The sequence below is a fragment of the Nyctibius grandis genome, chromosome 12, assembly GCF_013368605.1.
Source record: "Nyctibius grandis isolate bNycGra1 chromosome 12, bNycGra1.pri, whole genome shotgun sequence".
Classification (NCBI taxonomy): domain Eukaryota; kingdom Metazoa; phylum Chordata; class Aves; order Nyctibiiformes; family Nyctibiidae; genus Nyctibius; species Nyctibius grandis.
In genome coordinates, this window is record NC_090669.1 from 8042682 (window position 1) to 8056050 (window position 13369).

At 40.0% G+C, this 13369-nt stretch overlaps 1 protein-coding gene across 1 annotated transcript in view; it reads right to left on the reverse strand.

Annotated features, from left to right (window-relative positions):
- Nucleotides 1-9183: 9183 nt before the first annotated feature.
- Nucleotides 9184-13369, reverse strand: part of TENT4B (terminal nucleotidyltransferase 4B) — a 48944-nt gene continuing 44758 nt past the window's right edge. The window contains exon 12 of the mRNA XM_068411280.1: nucleotides 9184-12116. Coding sequence (XP_068267381.1) covers nucleotides 11937-12116 — 180 coding nt within the window. The 3' untranslated portion in view covers nucleotides 9184-11936. The remainder of the gene's footprint in view (nucleotides 12117-13369) is intronic.

The following is a 13369-nucleotide window of genomic DNA, read 5'->3' on the forward strand; positions in this document are numbered from 1 at the left end:
TATATCTGCACAGCACCTACCACAGCGTGGTTGTGGTCTATGACCAAGCGTGTCAGGCACACAGCAATACAAATAAAATGTAACACATCTGACAGGAGAAAAGCAGACTTCTATGCTTAACCAAATTCAAACATTACACTGCATATTTACTTCTAGCGTCCAAAAATGCCTTCATAGTGTCTTTGTCAGTCTTCAGCACTTCTGTTGATCACAGCCTTACTGGTTGTAAGGGAAGTCTCTGGTTGAACAGATGTTAGTATGGTCCTGGGGCATCAGTGACAATATGGCCCTGCTAAATTAAATACTTACCTGCCTCTGGCAAACAACAGGGCCCAGCAACAATGATCAAACGCTGTACTATATGCATTAAAAAGTTTTAATCTCTTCATTAACACAGAGCGCTCACTAGTTATAGAAATGCTGTAACACGTCCTACCAAGATTAGAAGTGACTTCCCTATTCAGCAGTAAGAAAGACACGAAACAAGCTTCTGCAGAGATTTCAAGTTTTCCCTGGATAATTACGTACCTCTTTCAGCAATTTAAAGCCCTATTATGCAAAAAAAGTACAAGCAAAAAAAAAGATACACTCCCTAACAGAAGAGTCACCTTTTGGCTTTCGAACGTGTTACTACGCAAAAGCCGAACCCAGCGAATAACTTCTCCATTCATCCGGTGGGCAGAAACACCCGTGAGTGATCAGGCCTCGCAGCTCACCAACTCTGCCTTTTCTAACCCAAATTAACTCGGGAGAAAGGTTTATGGGCCTGAAAATTTGTCCGCTGTTCCCGAGTGTATCAAGTGGTGCGATAAGGGGGAGTAAATAACCATTATCTAAGAAACTTACGAAGTTCTTCGAGGCTTTTCATTTCGTGCTTCGCGGAGTGGGGCCGCGGGAGCCCGCGGGTGGCCAGCGGCCCCACTCCGCGAGAGCGGGCTGCGACCCCCCGGCCCTCACCCTCCCGGGGCACCTCCCGTCCCGTCGCGGTCTCTCTCACCTGCGGCCGGCGGAAGAGGAGCAGAGAGCGGCGGGGCAGCGGCTGAGGGCTGGGACCGGGCGCTCCGCCTCCTCCGCCGCCGCCGCCTCCTGAGGTATCTCCGGGGCCCGGGCAGCCTCCCCGGTGAGGGCGGGACACGCGCGGCGGCCGCGCCCCTCCTGCCCCCTGGCGGGTGGCGGGACCGCCGCCGGCCCCTCAGCGGCGGGAAGGTGGAGACCCGCCGGGCACAGCTCGTCAGGCGGGATCGCCTCAGCCTCGCCGCGGTCACTGGGCTTTAACACCCGCCCTGCATGAAGGGGAGCCCCTCAGCTGTGGTCCCCCTCAGGCCGGAGGGGCTCCGGGCAGAGCCTGCAGCAGTCTCTCACAGCTTGCGAGGGCTTGGGGCGGGGGGGGGGGGGGGAGGTGTCCGTGTCCCCCCCACCCAGTTCACGCAGGGGGAGTGAATGGCCATCGGCATCCACAAGCTGTAGACGTGTGGAAACAAACTTCTGCCCAGGACCCTAAAACACGCAAAGATTTACAGCCAGTTTTTTAAAAATCCGGCTACCGTTCAGGTGTTTTGGCAAGAGTCTGAACTTCCCTGCGGCCATGCTGCACCCGGGGACGAGGGACCTCACAGGACATGACTGGCGGCACCAGTTTCCAATGCCTCCTTCTACTTACTGCTTTAGTCCTTGGTGTGATTTGGGGGAGTTTCACCAGGCTGGCAATGATTCCTCAGTGTATCAAAAGCCTCAAACATCTGGCCACTAATTCAGACCAAGCCTGGCTCTATCACACATAAATCCAATCCAAATCTCACTGCATGTAATAAAGAAATGCAGATTTCCATAGATTTTTGGATTAAGTTTATCTGGGAGGTGTTAGTCACAGGTGACCGCACGCAGCCCATGCCAGGCAGGCGTGTGCCCGGCTACCTGCAGCTACAACCACGTGTTCGTCATCCATGGCCATACCATTACTGCGATAATACATGAGTAACTAAGTACAGCAATTTTTATTTGTGTACTGCTAGCCAGCTGGTATGTTCTATACTCTGTAGGCACAAGTTACGTGCTTGAATTGACCCTCTCAGAGGGAACAGCAGTTCAGCGCACACACCACAAGCACTACGGCTTCATTTGACTCTCTAAGCTCCTGTTTGAATATCAGTGGGCAAACAGGAAATGTTGTATTCCCTGAGACTGCCCAGCTGTTAGGATGCTTTTGGGCTGTTAGGACTGGGAATCTTGGAAAGGAATTTAAATCCAGTTTCAGCAATTTGGGACAAGTATATGAGGAATACAGCTGGAGCTGAAGTGGTTACGTACCTGAGGCACAGGACTGGGCAGCAAGTGAGCTGGACTCTGCCCCTCTGTTCCCTGCCCTGCCACACTTTTATGCGCAGTCTTGCACATGTTACTTAATCTTACCTAGGTCTTCCCGCTCCTGTTTTGGACATTGTGTATCTGAAAAGCACTAGGAAATTACTGGAGCATTCAGATGGAAGCAGTGCATATGATATTCAGATCATTTCTTAGGGGAAAGGAGAAAAAGGATCTTCCAGTAAAACAATTGTTAAAAAAAATACCTTGTCTTCACTGAGAGTTGGATTAGATAACAAGATTTTAAAACTGCAGGAAATGGAAAATACATTGTTTTGCTGAGATCATAAATGGAGCTGTTTCAGAGCAGATGGACTCCATTTACCACTTCATCAAAATTTTGTGGACCTTCTGAGTACACAGATTGCTTAACACCATTTCTGTATACCCACAAATATTTGGTATTCCAGAGTAAGATCTAAAATTCCTGCATGATTCAATGCGACTGACATTGTAATTTTTTTTAAATGGCAGCAGTTCTAAAACACTCTAAGTAAGTGTTGCATGTGCACTGTTGTGCAGATTATCCCTAAGATATTGGTAATTACTATAACATGTTTCTAGCAAAATGGATGTAAAAGGAAAAAAGTAACATATGGAAATTAATATCCAGTTAATTAGCTCCTGTACATGCTACATATAGATGTCCCCGTTTCTTTTTCTGCTGCTAATTTCTCTCTCTCGAGTGCTGTGCAGCTGAAGTACAGTCAGGGCTGACTTTCACAACACAGATGCTACCACCCCTTACTGGAGAGCACCTGACATTGCTGGGACTCCTGCTCAATGTAACTAGCAAGGTTCTGTCCTCAGTGAGAAAAAGCGATAGCACCTAACCTGTCATTTTAATGGTTTATCTTTTTGCACCTACAGATTGATCTAAAATAAATTTCCTATGTGTCTGTGATAACTGCAAATGTTTGGTATTGTGAAAATTTAGCCCTTAATCAAAGGTCTGTCTGAAATGACGTTGTCCAAACAGGAATAAAGCAACTTTTCTGTAAATAATGCAATAAATGCCATACATGTTTCTTTAGGGAAATGAAAAGCTATTCAGATCTCTTGTCCTAATTGTTATTTATTTTAAAGTTGTCCAAAAGTCTAACTGACTTGGAAGCATGATCATATTTTCTAGCATTCCAGATTTTGTGAAAGTCGGTGGGACTTAATTCTACAACCGTGATTTCTCCAAAGGAAACTTCAAGCCCAATGCAAACTCACAGCACTGTGAAATGATAGAAGAAATTAGTAGAAGTACCAACAGTCCGAAAAAGTACATGACTGAGGAGCTAACACTCTGTTTTCTAGAGTAACTGAAGGACTTAGGAATTCAAGTCCCACTGCCTGCAGCTCCAGAGCCTGGGCTAGGAGGTTTTGTTTGATTTCTTGGATTAAGACTCAGAAAAATATCTCCACCTCCTCTCCTGCTCATGCTCAAAATTCTTTCTCCAGAACAAGAACATGCATTGAAAAATCAGTGCCTGGCTAATGGCTTAAGCCTTTTACCTGTACTTGCAGGAGTGGTTTGGACTGCACTAAGGGCTATAGATCAGACTTGTTTTAAAATCTTTCTGTATCCTCAAGTTGACCTGTGTTAAAATGGAACATTTTCTTCTAGAAATTGAATTACTCTCAACAATGCTGAGTGACAGATCTTGTCTGTGACTTCCTAGAAAACTGTTATGATGGTCTTATTGAGGGGTCACTCTTTCCTTTTGTTAATTGGTAAGTTACACAAGGGAAGAAAATAAATTAAAGGAGGGCCATTTCTCTGTTAGATACCATAGCACTGCAGGTGGAGTTTATAACAAAATGGAAGATGTTATTGATTTAAAGAACACAGAAAAGAACAGATCGTTTTATTTTCACAGTGAATGATGAAACTATTTAGCTAACTGTTTTCAATTTGCACTTCCAGTATCTTTGTGTTAGTAGCCAGGAGGGCATATTGGAAGAAAAGAATACTACTTTGGAAAAATCAGTAAGGAGCAAACAGACCATGTATATTACTGGGGAAAAACGCTTTTATGTAAATCGGAATACAATTTTAGAAGAGAAAGCTCCTAGAGAATCCCCTAGGAAATGTGGATTTTACTTTGAAGTGTGCTACAAAGCAACTGTAAAAGTGTGTGGACAAACTTCATCTGGTTAAATTAACATAGCCCTATTACATTGAAGCCAATGGAATAAAAGTTATTTATATTACCTGAGGATCTAGCCTTTTATATTAACTTACTGAGCTTAAGGAAGTAGCTGACTTCTTGAAGATTGGTTTATTTAGATTGCAATGGTGATTTTAAAAGAGACAATACAGAGCAAGAACATAGCCCTCCCTTTATTTTCCTTTATGCTGAGAAATGGACTGTGTTTTCCTCCAAGCAGTTGGTATTTTCAAACAAACCGACTATCCCAAAGCTGAGAGGGACTAAGTTGGGAAATGCTTTAGTTTCTTACTATCCTCAAATCACAGAGTTTTGCTGCAGCAGTGACAGATGGTGTCATTTAATTGCTCAAAAGACCAGTATCAAAAAACATCCTGGTACCACCACACACCATGATGCTATTAAATATGGGGCAAGGAGGTTTTAAGAATCTGTCTCACTTCAGTAGATCAAACAGTGGGTAACTGGTTAATCTAGCCTGAGAAGGAAAACAAGGTGGGTTGTACTGGTATTGTTATGATAAATTTTTTCCTTGTGGACAGACTACCAAACAGGGGAGAAACTTAGCTAGCTTCTAACACAATTGTATTAAAAAATGGATACTTGCTGTTGTTTAACAGTGATCCATCCAGCTCTTAAAATTGTCTTAACTGATGCCAGCAGTCAGGCAGAATATAGGACAGGCCTGATTTCCTACACAGGCCACATGAGGCATAAAGGTAGAAAAAGCGTCTAAAAATGGACACATTGATGAGGACACAAAACAAGAAATGAAAATAAATAACTTTCTAATAATGACATCAGAAAAGCAAACATCAGTTCTAATTTATGTCCTTTTAGTATTGCACCAGCTCATCACAATTATTAATTGTAGTTTTCCCTTACTAAGCAGCACCAGAACATTCAGTCTCTCCCAAATGTACAAATACAGTAATTACAGTTCACAGCTATTGTTTTTCATGGACAGATTTTTATGCCTAAGTGTTGGTAACTAGAAAAAAGTACATAATACAGAAACTATAGAACTAGCATTATTTCATGATGTGTTTGTTGTTTTCTATTGCTTTTACTTCAAAAATACTCCTCTAAGATCACCACTGTAATCTAAAATCTTACTTTATTCAATAGAAATGAAGTGCAGTAATGCCATTTGAAGATTATGGGGTTGTTTTGTTTTGTTTGTTTTTTTTAAATCAGACTACCAGACCAGCACCCTCTGTAACTGCAAAAGCTGTATTCCTTCCCTTTTATGTTAATGCTTCAGCTTCCAGATTTTCAACTTCCTATTTGCCTATACTCTCTGAGAAATTTGTTCTGCTTTTGATAGACCATCACATGACTTCATTCTGAAGAATTTATAAGTACTTAGTTGTTAAATGTAGTTTATATAAAGCACTTTGTGTAGGAAAGCAGGTCCGAGGCAGCGAGAGCTGGCCATGGTGGTCTCTGGCTGGAGCAGGCGACGGCTGCCTGTCTGCACAGCCAGAGGTGCCAGGTCAACCTGCTGCAGCAGCTCCTCTTTCTAGTAGCAGGTACTGCTCTTAGCCCCTTGGCTTTTGACCCTACTAATACTGTTTAAACTTTCTTTTTTAGGCAACAACATTCAGTTTTCTCATCTATACCCTTAGAGTAGTGGGATTCTGTGGGATTTAGGATGCGTAAGTGCAGGCAGTAGCTCAGCAATACCAGATAAGTTACTACTACCTGAAGGTGCTAGTGTCTGCATACAAACATCATAAAACAGAGGCCTTCAAACTACCTTCTGTAGTTGGAGTATGTTGCTTAGACACTGCACAGAAGTGACTCACTAGATGGCACACACTCCAGCTCAGAGATACTTGAAGTTTTCAGCAATTAGTTTGCTTTATTATGGTATCTTGACGGATAAGTTGATATCATAACAGAGATTTAGTAAGACATGCTTTGGGATGAATTAAAATCTTAGAGAAAAGAATACATTATTTTACAAGTTCTTTCTCCTTTGCACTGTCAAAAATTTTGAAAAAAAGCAAACAAGCTAGCATTGAAGGAAGACAATATGAAAGATTTCTACCGGCTGTTGGGTTAGCCATTGATTTTTCTGACTGAGAATAGTCTTTTCACAGTCACTGATTACCAGGCAACCACAAATGAGTTTGATTCAAGATCCACTATAGTGGAGAGGAAAAAAACCCAACCCAGCCTTAATCAGACCCCTACTTGTTGTAAGAATGAACAAAAGTCTTGTTTGGAAATAGGCCACAGAAGGAGGGAAATGCAAACAGCAACCATTAATGCGTATTTCACCTAAACCACATAATGTTATTGTTGTAAGAAAAATATTTCTTTACACTCCCAGTGCAATAATCTGTTGCATTCAGACCAGCAAGGTGGATTTGTTTTGTTTTTTTTTGTTTTGTTTTTATTTAAGATGGGAGCTTTAAGCTCAGGAAAGATATTGTGATGTTACATTGCCAGGCAGCACAAACAAGCCATTTGAACCAGGTTTATTTTCAGATTTCACTGTCACCAAATCTGGTACAGTAAATGAACTTCAGACCTGGGAAAATGCAGCTGAGAGCACAGAATACTTTCTCTAATGCTATTCAGAAGCATTCGATTGCTTAATAATCTTTCAGTTCAAGAGTCAAACATTGCTTCATACATAAGCAGTTTTATATACCTGTACAAGAACATTTTTTTTAAACAAGCAAAGCACTCACCAAATCTGCACCTGTGGTTCCTCAGACCTCCTCCACCACCACACAAATGCATTCCTTACGAGCCAACTCTTGCATACAGCCAAGTGGTTTCTTCCTCAGCTGTAGGACTTCATTATACAGAAGGATTTTAAAAAAAAAAAAAAAAAAAAAAAAAAATCAACCTAGCATCCAAACACTAGATTGTTGAATGATTTGCCCAGAAATTAGCTTCAAATCCGGATGTATGAGGGCTAGGTGGACATATTCCTACTTCAGTCTGCTCAATAAATAAAATTAATTTATTTTTCTTTAAAAAGCAGCTGTAGCAGCAGGAAATACTCTTTTTAAAGCACTACCAACCTCCATCCCCTTCCTGCTTCACCATAGCCTGTTGGACAGGATTTGGTAAATGCCATATTCACCACCAAATAATACGTATGAATACATATCTGTCAAAACTGCTGGTAAATCACTCATGGAAATACAGTCAAAACACATTTACATTTAGGTCACTGCGCCTGGAAAACATTTTTGAGGAAAACTTGTGGAAACACTACAAATTAGCTAGAAAATAAAGCGCTCAAATTCTGCACTTTCAAGACAAATTTTCAAGACATGGTAAATTGAGTCTTAGAAAATTATTTTGCATTGTTAAGCAAAAGAATCAAGTTCTAGGAGTCGGCTGAGTAATCACTACTTTTTTTTCACTTTAACAGTAGCTGGAATAATTAAATGTATTTTTTGTTACAGCCCCTCAATAGGTAAATATTACTTCCTTCTTGAGTAATTACGTACTTTGTAATCTCCTACAGCTTTTACTCTTCAGGGAATAAAGTTGGAGTCACACATTCAGTTTTAACATCTATCATGAGTTTTAACATCCATCAAGATGTCAAATGGCTGGCTGCTTTTACTTACAATATGTTTCCAAGATGAGACTATTTTCTCATCAGTTGCTCCCATGTTATATTTAGGATGCAATCATGATGACTCCAGATCTAAAATGGAAAAGGTCCATTTTGAAAGTACATTAACAAAGTTGCCACCAGCCATTGGACTACTAATTATTTTCTAAAGATTAAGTTCTAGGAAAACAAGTTTATAATAAACCTTTAAAAACCTGAGCTGTAAATTCTGAGGAAGCTGCACAGAACATGGAAGTCAGTAAACAGTCACGTCATGTCTCACAAAGAGGAAGATGTACTTACATTTCAGCTTCTTTTCTGCCACAGGTAGAAGATGTACAATTAAAAAAAAAATAATAAATACACAGATTTTAACTATAAACACCATTTGAACTATTCTTTAAAAAAAAAGTAAAAAACCCTTTAACAAATCAATCTGATGTCAAACAGGAAGATATAGAAACATTCCGGCTTATTTATGTATTTCAGATGATCTTTGGTAAACTACCAGCGGCAAAACTACAAGAACTTTCAGTATGCATACGCCTCCCTGCTGATTTATGCAAGGAAGGGAGATAACCAAAGTTAAGAGCACACTTCAGTACTATCAGCCGTGCTTCAGGAACTACGCTGAACACGGTTTCTAACTTTTGTGTATTTCTGCACCACCACCCTCAGCGCAGCAGCTTTGAACAGCTGCTGCTCTGCAGCTGGAGCACTACCCCTAACCCAAGTTCAGAAGGCAAAGGAAACGGATCCTTGCACAAGTTTTCCTATATATACTGCAGAGGAAAGTTAGACAAAAATAATACATTAAGAACCTTTTATATGCGTATATTCTTCCACTTATTCTCAGGCATACAGACTCTGCTCCAGCTCTCCTGGAAGGAAACATGGCAGACCAAGCCCACTGGAACAAAACCAGCTTCCAAATTCCAGGCAGAGGGGCCCGGCACTCAGCTGAGGAAGCACCCAGATCCTACAAACACGTTACAAAGCGCCTTGAGTAGTCTGCTCTTTCCACAGTACTGTGAAGGACAAAACAGGGTAAATGTCAAGAATGGTGATAAACTGCAGTAGTTAGATTAAACATTTATTTTTCATATATTCACAAAACCTTCACAAAAGTATTGAAACTCAAAAAGGAATTAGACTTGAGTCAAATACAGAGATGAAATGTACAAGACAAATGAGCAGGCAAACTAAAAGGTCTTGAAAGTATTTTACTTCAGATTGAAAAATGAACAGTTCAACTGTTCTGTTTAAATAAAGATTTGCAAGATATACAGTATTTTATGAATACAATGCTGGTCATTTGAGGCAATGTAAAATACCTCAATTTTTCCTTCATGCTTTTTTTTTTCTTTTTTTTTTCTTTTTTTTTTCTTTTTTTTTTTTTCTTTTAGAAAGATACTGTTTACCAAAAAGAAACTTGAGCAGTCCAGGAAAAGCTATTTTCCATTAAATTTATGAAAACCATAAATTGAGGCAAACCTAAGATTCCCAATGGAATCAAGATTATCTTCCCGCTACCACCACCTTAAAATTATCACATGCTTATTGGAACACTAGTATCTGCATCTTAAGAGTACATTTGCTTTCAACGATGAGGTTGATTCTTTTAAAAACACTTCAGTGTGGTAAATGCGATACAGATCTTTGCAAGTATTAAGTTTTGGAACAGTTTTGCTAATAGCAGCTAACAATACTGGATTAATATAATTTATAAATAATTGTTCCCTAAGCAGTGAACGTAAGTCTACACATTAACAATAATCTAAAACAAAATAAATATTGTGATTATGCATAACGTGGTAAAACTTCTACTAGTTTCTATAAACAAAAGCTCAACATCTTGTTGATAAAATTATCTGATCAAATTAAAACATGAATCTAAAAATTAAAAAAAAAAACATTGTCAAATTAACATCACTTAAGCTTAGTGTTTGAGTAAATGTTATGACTTTCCATACTTTTGGAATATATATATTTTCCTTTTTGAAGTAAAACACTTTAACACATTGAAAATGTTTATTAATTTAAGTGATGACATCAGTTCTGGTGTTATTTTAGCATTATTTTACTTTAAAAATCATTGCACTCATTAGTGCCCATTGAAGGTCAGGTTGGTCTGTAGTATTCTGTAAATGTATATGAAAAAAAGTTTCTAAAAGCTAATAGTACTTTTTATAAAAGCATCACCTCCAGAACAGCTGCATTAAATACAGCCACGTATGTCCAGTACAGACTCTCCTCTTTAAAGAAGTATGTGAAAGTAAATGCCACTTAACTTTCTACCACTGAAGTGTCCCACCTCCTGTTCCAAGCTATGCCTGTGAATGTAATTACACATTTAATTCGCATTCATTGCATCAAAGTTACTGCAACCTAGACTTGTAATGCGACTGAACCAGACAAATGCAGAGTTTAAATTAAATGATAACTAGGTCAGTGAAGAAATACCATGAAAGGTTTGGGTCTTTAAGGCAATACAAAATATATTTCATTATTTGAAGTTGTTTTGGTTTTTTTTAATAATTAAGTGTAAATATAAAAATGCCTAAGAGGGGAGTGAGAAAATAATACTTTAATTGTAAAATTTACTTAAAACTTCAACAGTTATCATCTCCTACAGGAGTTAGCAAAAATATAAAAGACAAAAAAACCCAGACCTGGAAGGGGGAGGGAAGGCACAAACAAAGAGGCACGGGATTAAAGCAGCCCAGGAATGCAAACATCTGTAACAAACTGAGTTTTCTTGTTTGTTTTTTTTTTAAAACCAAAAAAAGAAAAGAAGAAAACAATCATCACTACCAACCAAACAACACCCCCCCCCCCAAGTGGCTTTATATTTCTTTAAAAAAAAGAAAGGGTTGGGGAGAGACCACTCAGGGGAGGGAGCGAAGGATGCAACTGTAAAACCCCATTGCCTGAAATGATGGCACTCTAGAGAACAAGGTGAAGGTTACTTCTCTGAGATGACAAGCTCAGTGTCTACACAAAGTACATGTACACTTTACACAAATGAAAAACTTCATTTGCCACCATAAACCTTTCTTTCAGAGGAACAGCTTTTGCAGATCAAATGTTCTATTAAATCTTTGAAATGCCAAGAAAAAGAAATTCTGAACAATATAACTAGTAATGTCTCTTTATGTGGATGTTAAGATGACAATTCAGATTATTTTCCAAACTAATCCTGAGAAGAATTTATGTTTACAATTTAAACAGTAATGTTATGTAAAAAGTATTAACAAATCCACTATTACAAATGTCAGTTTTCCTATATGGTCATCTATATATACACAATAAAATGGTAAGTATATGCAAAAATAATAAAAAAATCATGCACAAATTACTTTCACCTTTAAAGGCTGGGTTTCCCTCAAAATACAATTTTTTGCTTTTTTTCCTATTTTTTGCATTTTATTTGTTTGTTACCACCCCCTAGACACACTGAGTACTACCTCTACAGGTCAGCGTGAGCTGATGGGAAATACATTTATTTTACATTCAAGCTTTTATATCCTAAATGACCCTGTTGTAGCATATGACTTATCAAATGAGCAGCCTTTTTCCTCTTTTTTTTTTTAATAATTTTTTCTTTTTAAAGATTTTTTCTTTTTTTTTTTTTCTTTTTTTTTCTTTTTTTTTTTTTTTGCAGTGATCAATCTTCATGACCCGTTCCGTGGCGAGCTGGGAAAAAAAAATGCAGTTGCTAATCAATGTCTGAACAGTCTGAAGCTCCGGAAGAGATCCAAGGAGTCACTACCAAACTATCCTGTAGCATGAGATCATTGCACACAGAAGAACAGTCATAAAATAGGCAACTATCTACAAAGGTCTGAAAGGGCCGCATCCCTCTTGTGTTTCCTCTTTTTGCCGTGGAAAAACTGATGGTGTGATTTGCTGCCTTGATGTTGTTTGTTTGTGACTGAGGTACCGTGGCTTGAGTTTGTTGGCCCTTGGAAGCCTTTGTTAGAAGAGCGAAATAACCGTGCAGATCCATGCTGTAAAAGAAAGAGAAACATGGTAAATCAGTGCTAAAAAGAAAAAAGTGTGGCAATTACACAACCCTATTTCTGGATAACGAGGACATCAACTCAAAGTGTTACGCTTTAAAAAATGGACACGGCAAAAGAAGCCAGGCCATTGCTTAGACAGCAGCAGGGCAGCATGAATCTTCCACTTCGGTGGTTGCAACCAAATATTCCTCTCTAGACCCAAAACCACACAGGTCAAGAAAAAAGAGCAGAGCGCTTTGAATTTTGCAAAGGATGGAACTGTTCTATCGCTCCCATTTCACGACCATCAAAAACGTGTTTTACAGAAACAGAAGTCCACAAACCAAGATGACAGATGAAGATTGCTCAAAACTCAACTTCTGTGCAAAATTAAGACAACATTCTTATAAGGCCAGAAGAAATTTTATACCACATCTTTTTACAGATGTAGAGTATCTCAGACTGTGCACATTCACATTCCAGCACCAGAATTAGCTCTGCGTAATAACACAAACACACATTCATGGTCTATCCGAGGCCTAGTTTGTAAACTGCCTCAGAATCACACAGAATCACAGAATCAGCCAAGGTTGGAAGAGACCTCAGGGATCATCGAGTCCAACCGTTGCCCTGACACCACCATGTCAACTCTACCATGGCACTAAGTGCCATGTCCAGTCTTTTCTTAAACACATCCAGAAGATGGTGACTCCACCACCTCCCTGGACAGCCCACTCCAATGTCTAATAACCCTTTCTGTAAAGAAATTCTTCCTCATGTCCAACCTGAACCTCCCCTGGCGAAGCTTGAGGCTGTGTCCTCTTGTCCTATCGCTAGTTGCCCGGGAGAAGAGGCCAACTCCCACTTCACTACAACCTCCCTTCAGGTAGTTGTAGACGGCAATAAGGTCACCTCGGAGCCTCCTCTTCTCCAGGCTAAACAACCCCAGCTCCCGCAGCCGTTCCTCGTAGGTCAGACCCTCCAGACCCTTCACCAGCTTGGTCGCCCTCCTCTGGACTCGCTCCAACACCTCAACATCTTTCTTGAAGTGCGGGGCCCAGAACTGAACACAGTACTCAAGGTGCGGCCTCACCAGTGCCGAGTACAGAGGGACGATCATTCCCTAGACCAGCTGGCTACACTATTCCTAATAGAGGCCAGGATGCCATTGGCCTTCTTGCCCACCTGGGCACACTGCTGGCTCATGTTTAGCCGGCTGTCGATCAGCACCCCCAGGTCTCTTTCCGCCGGGCCGCTTT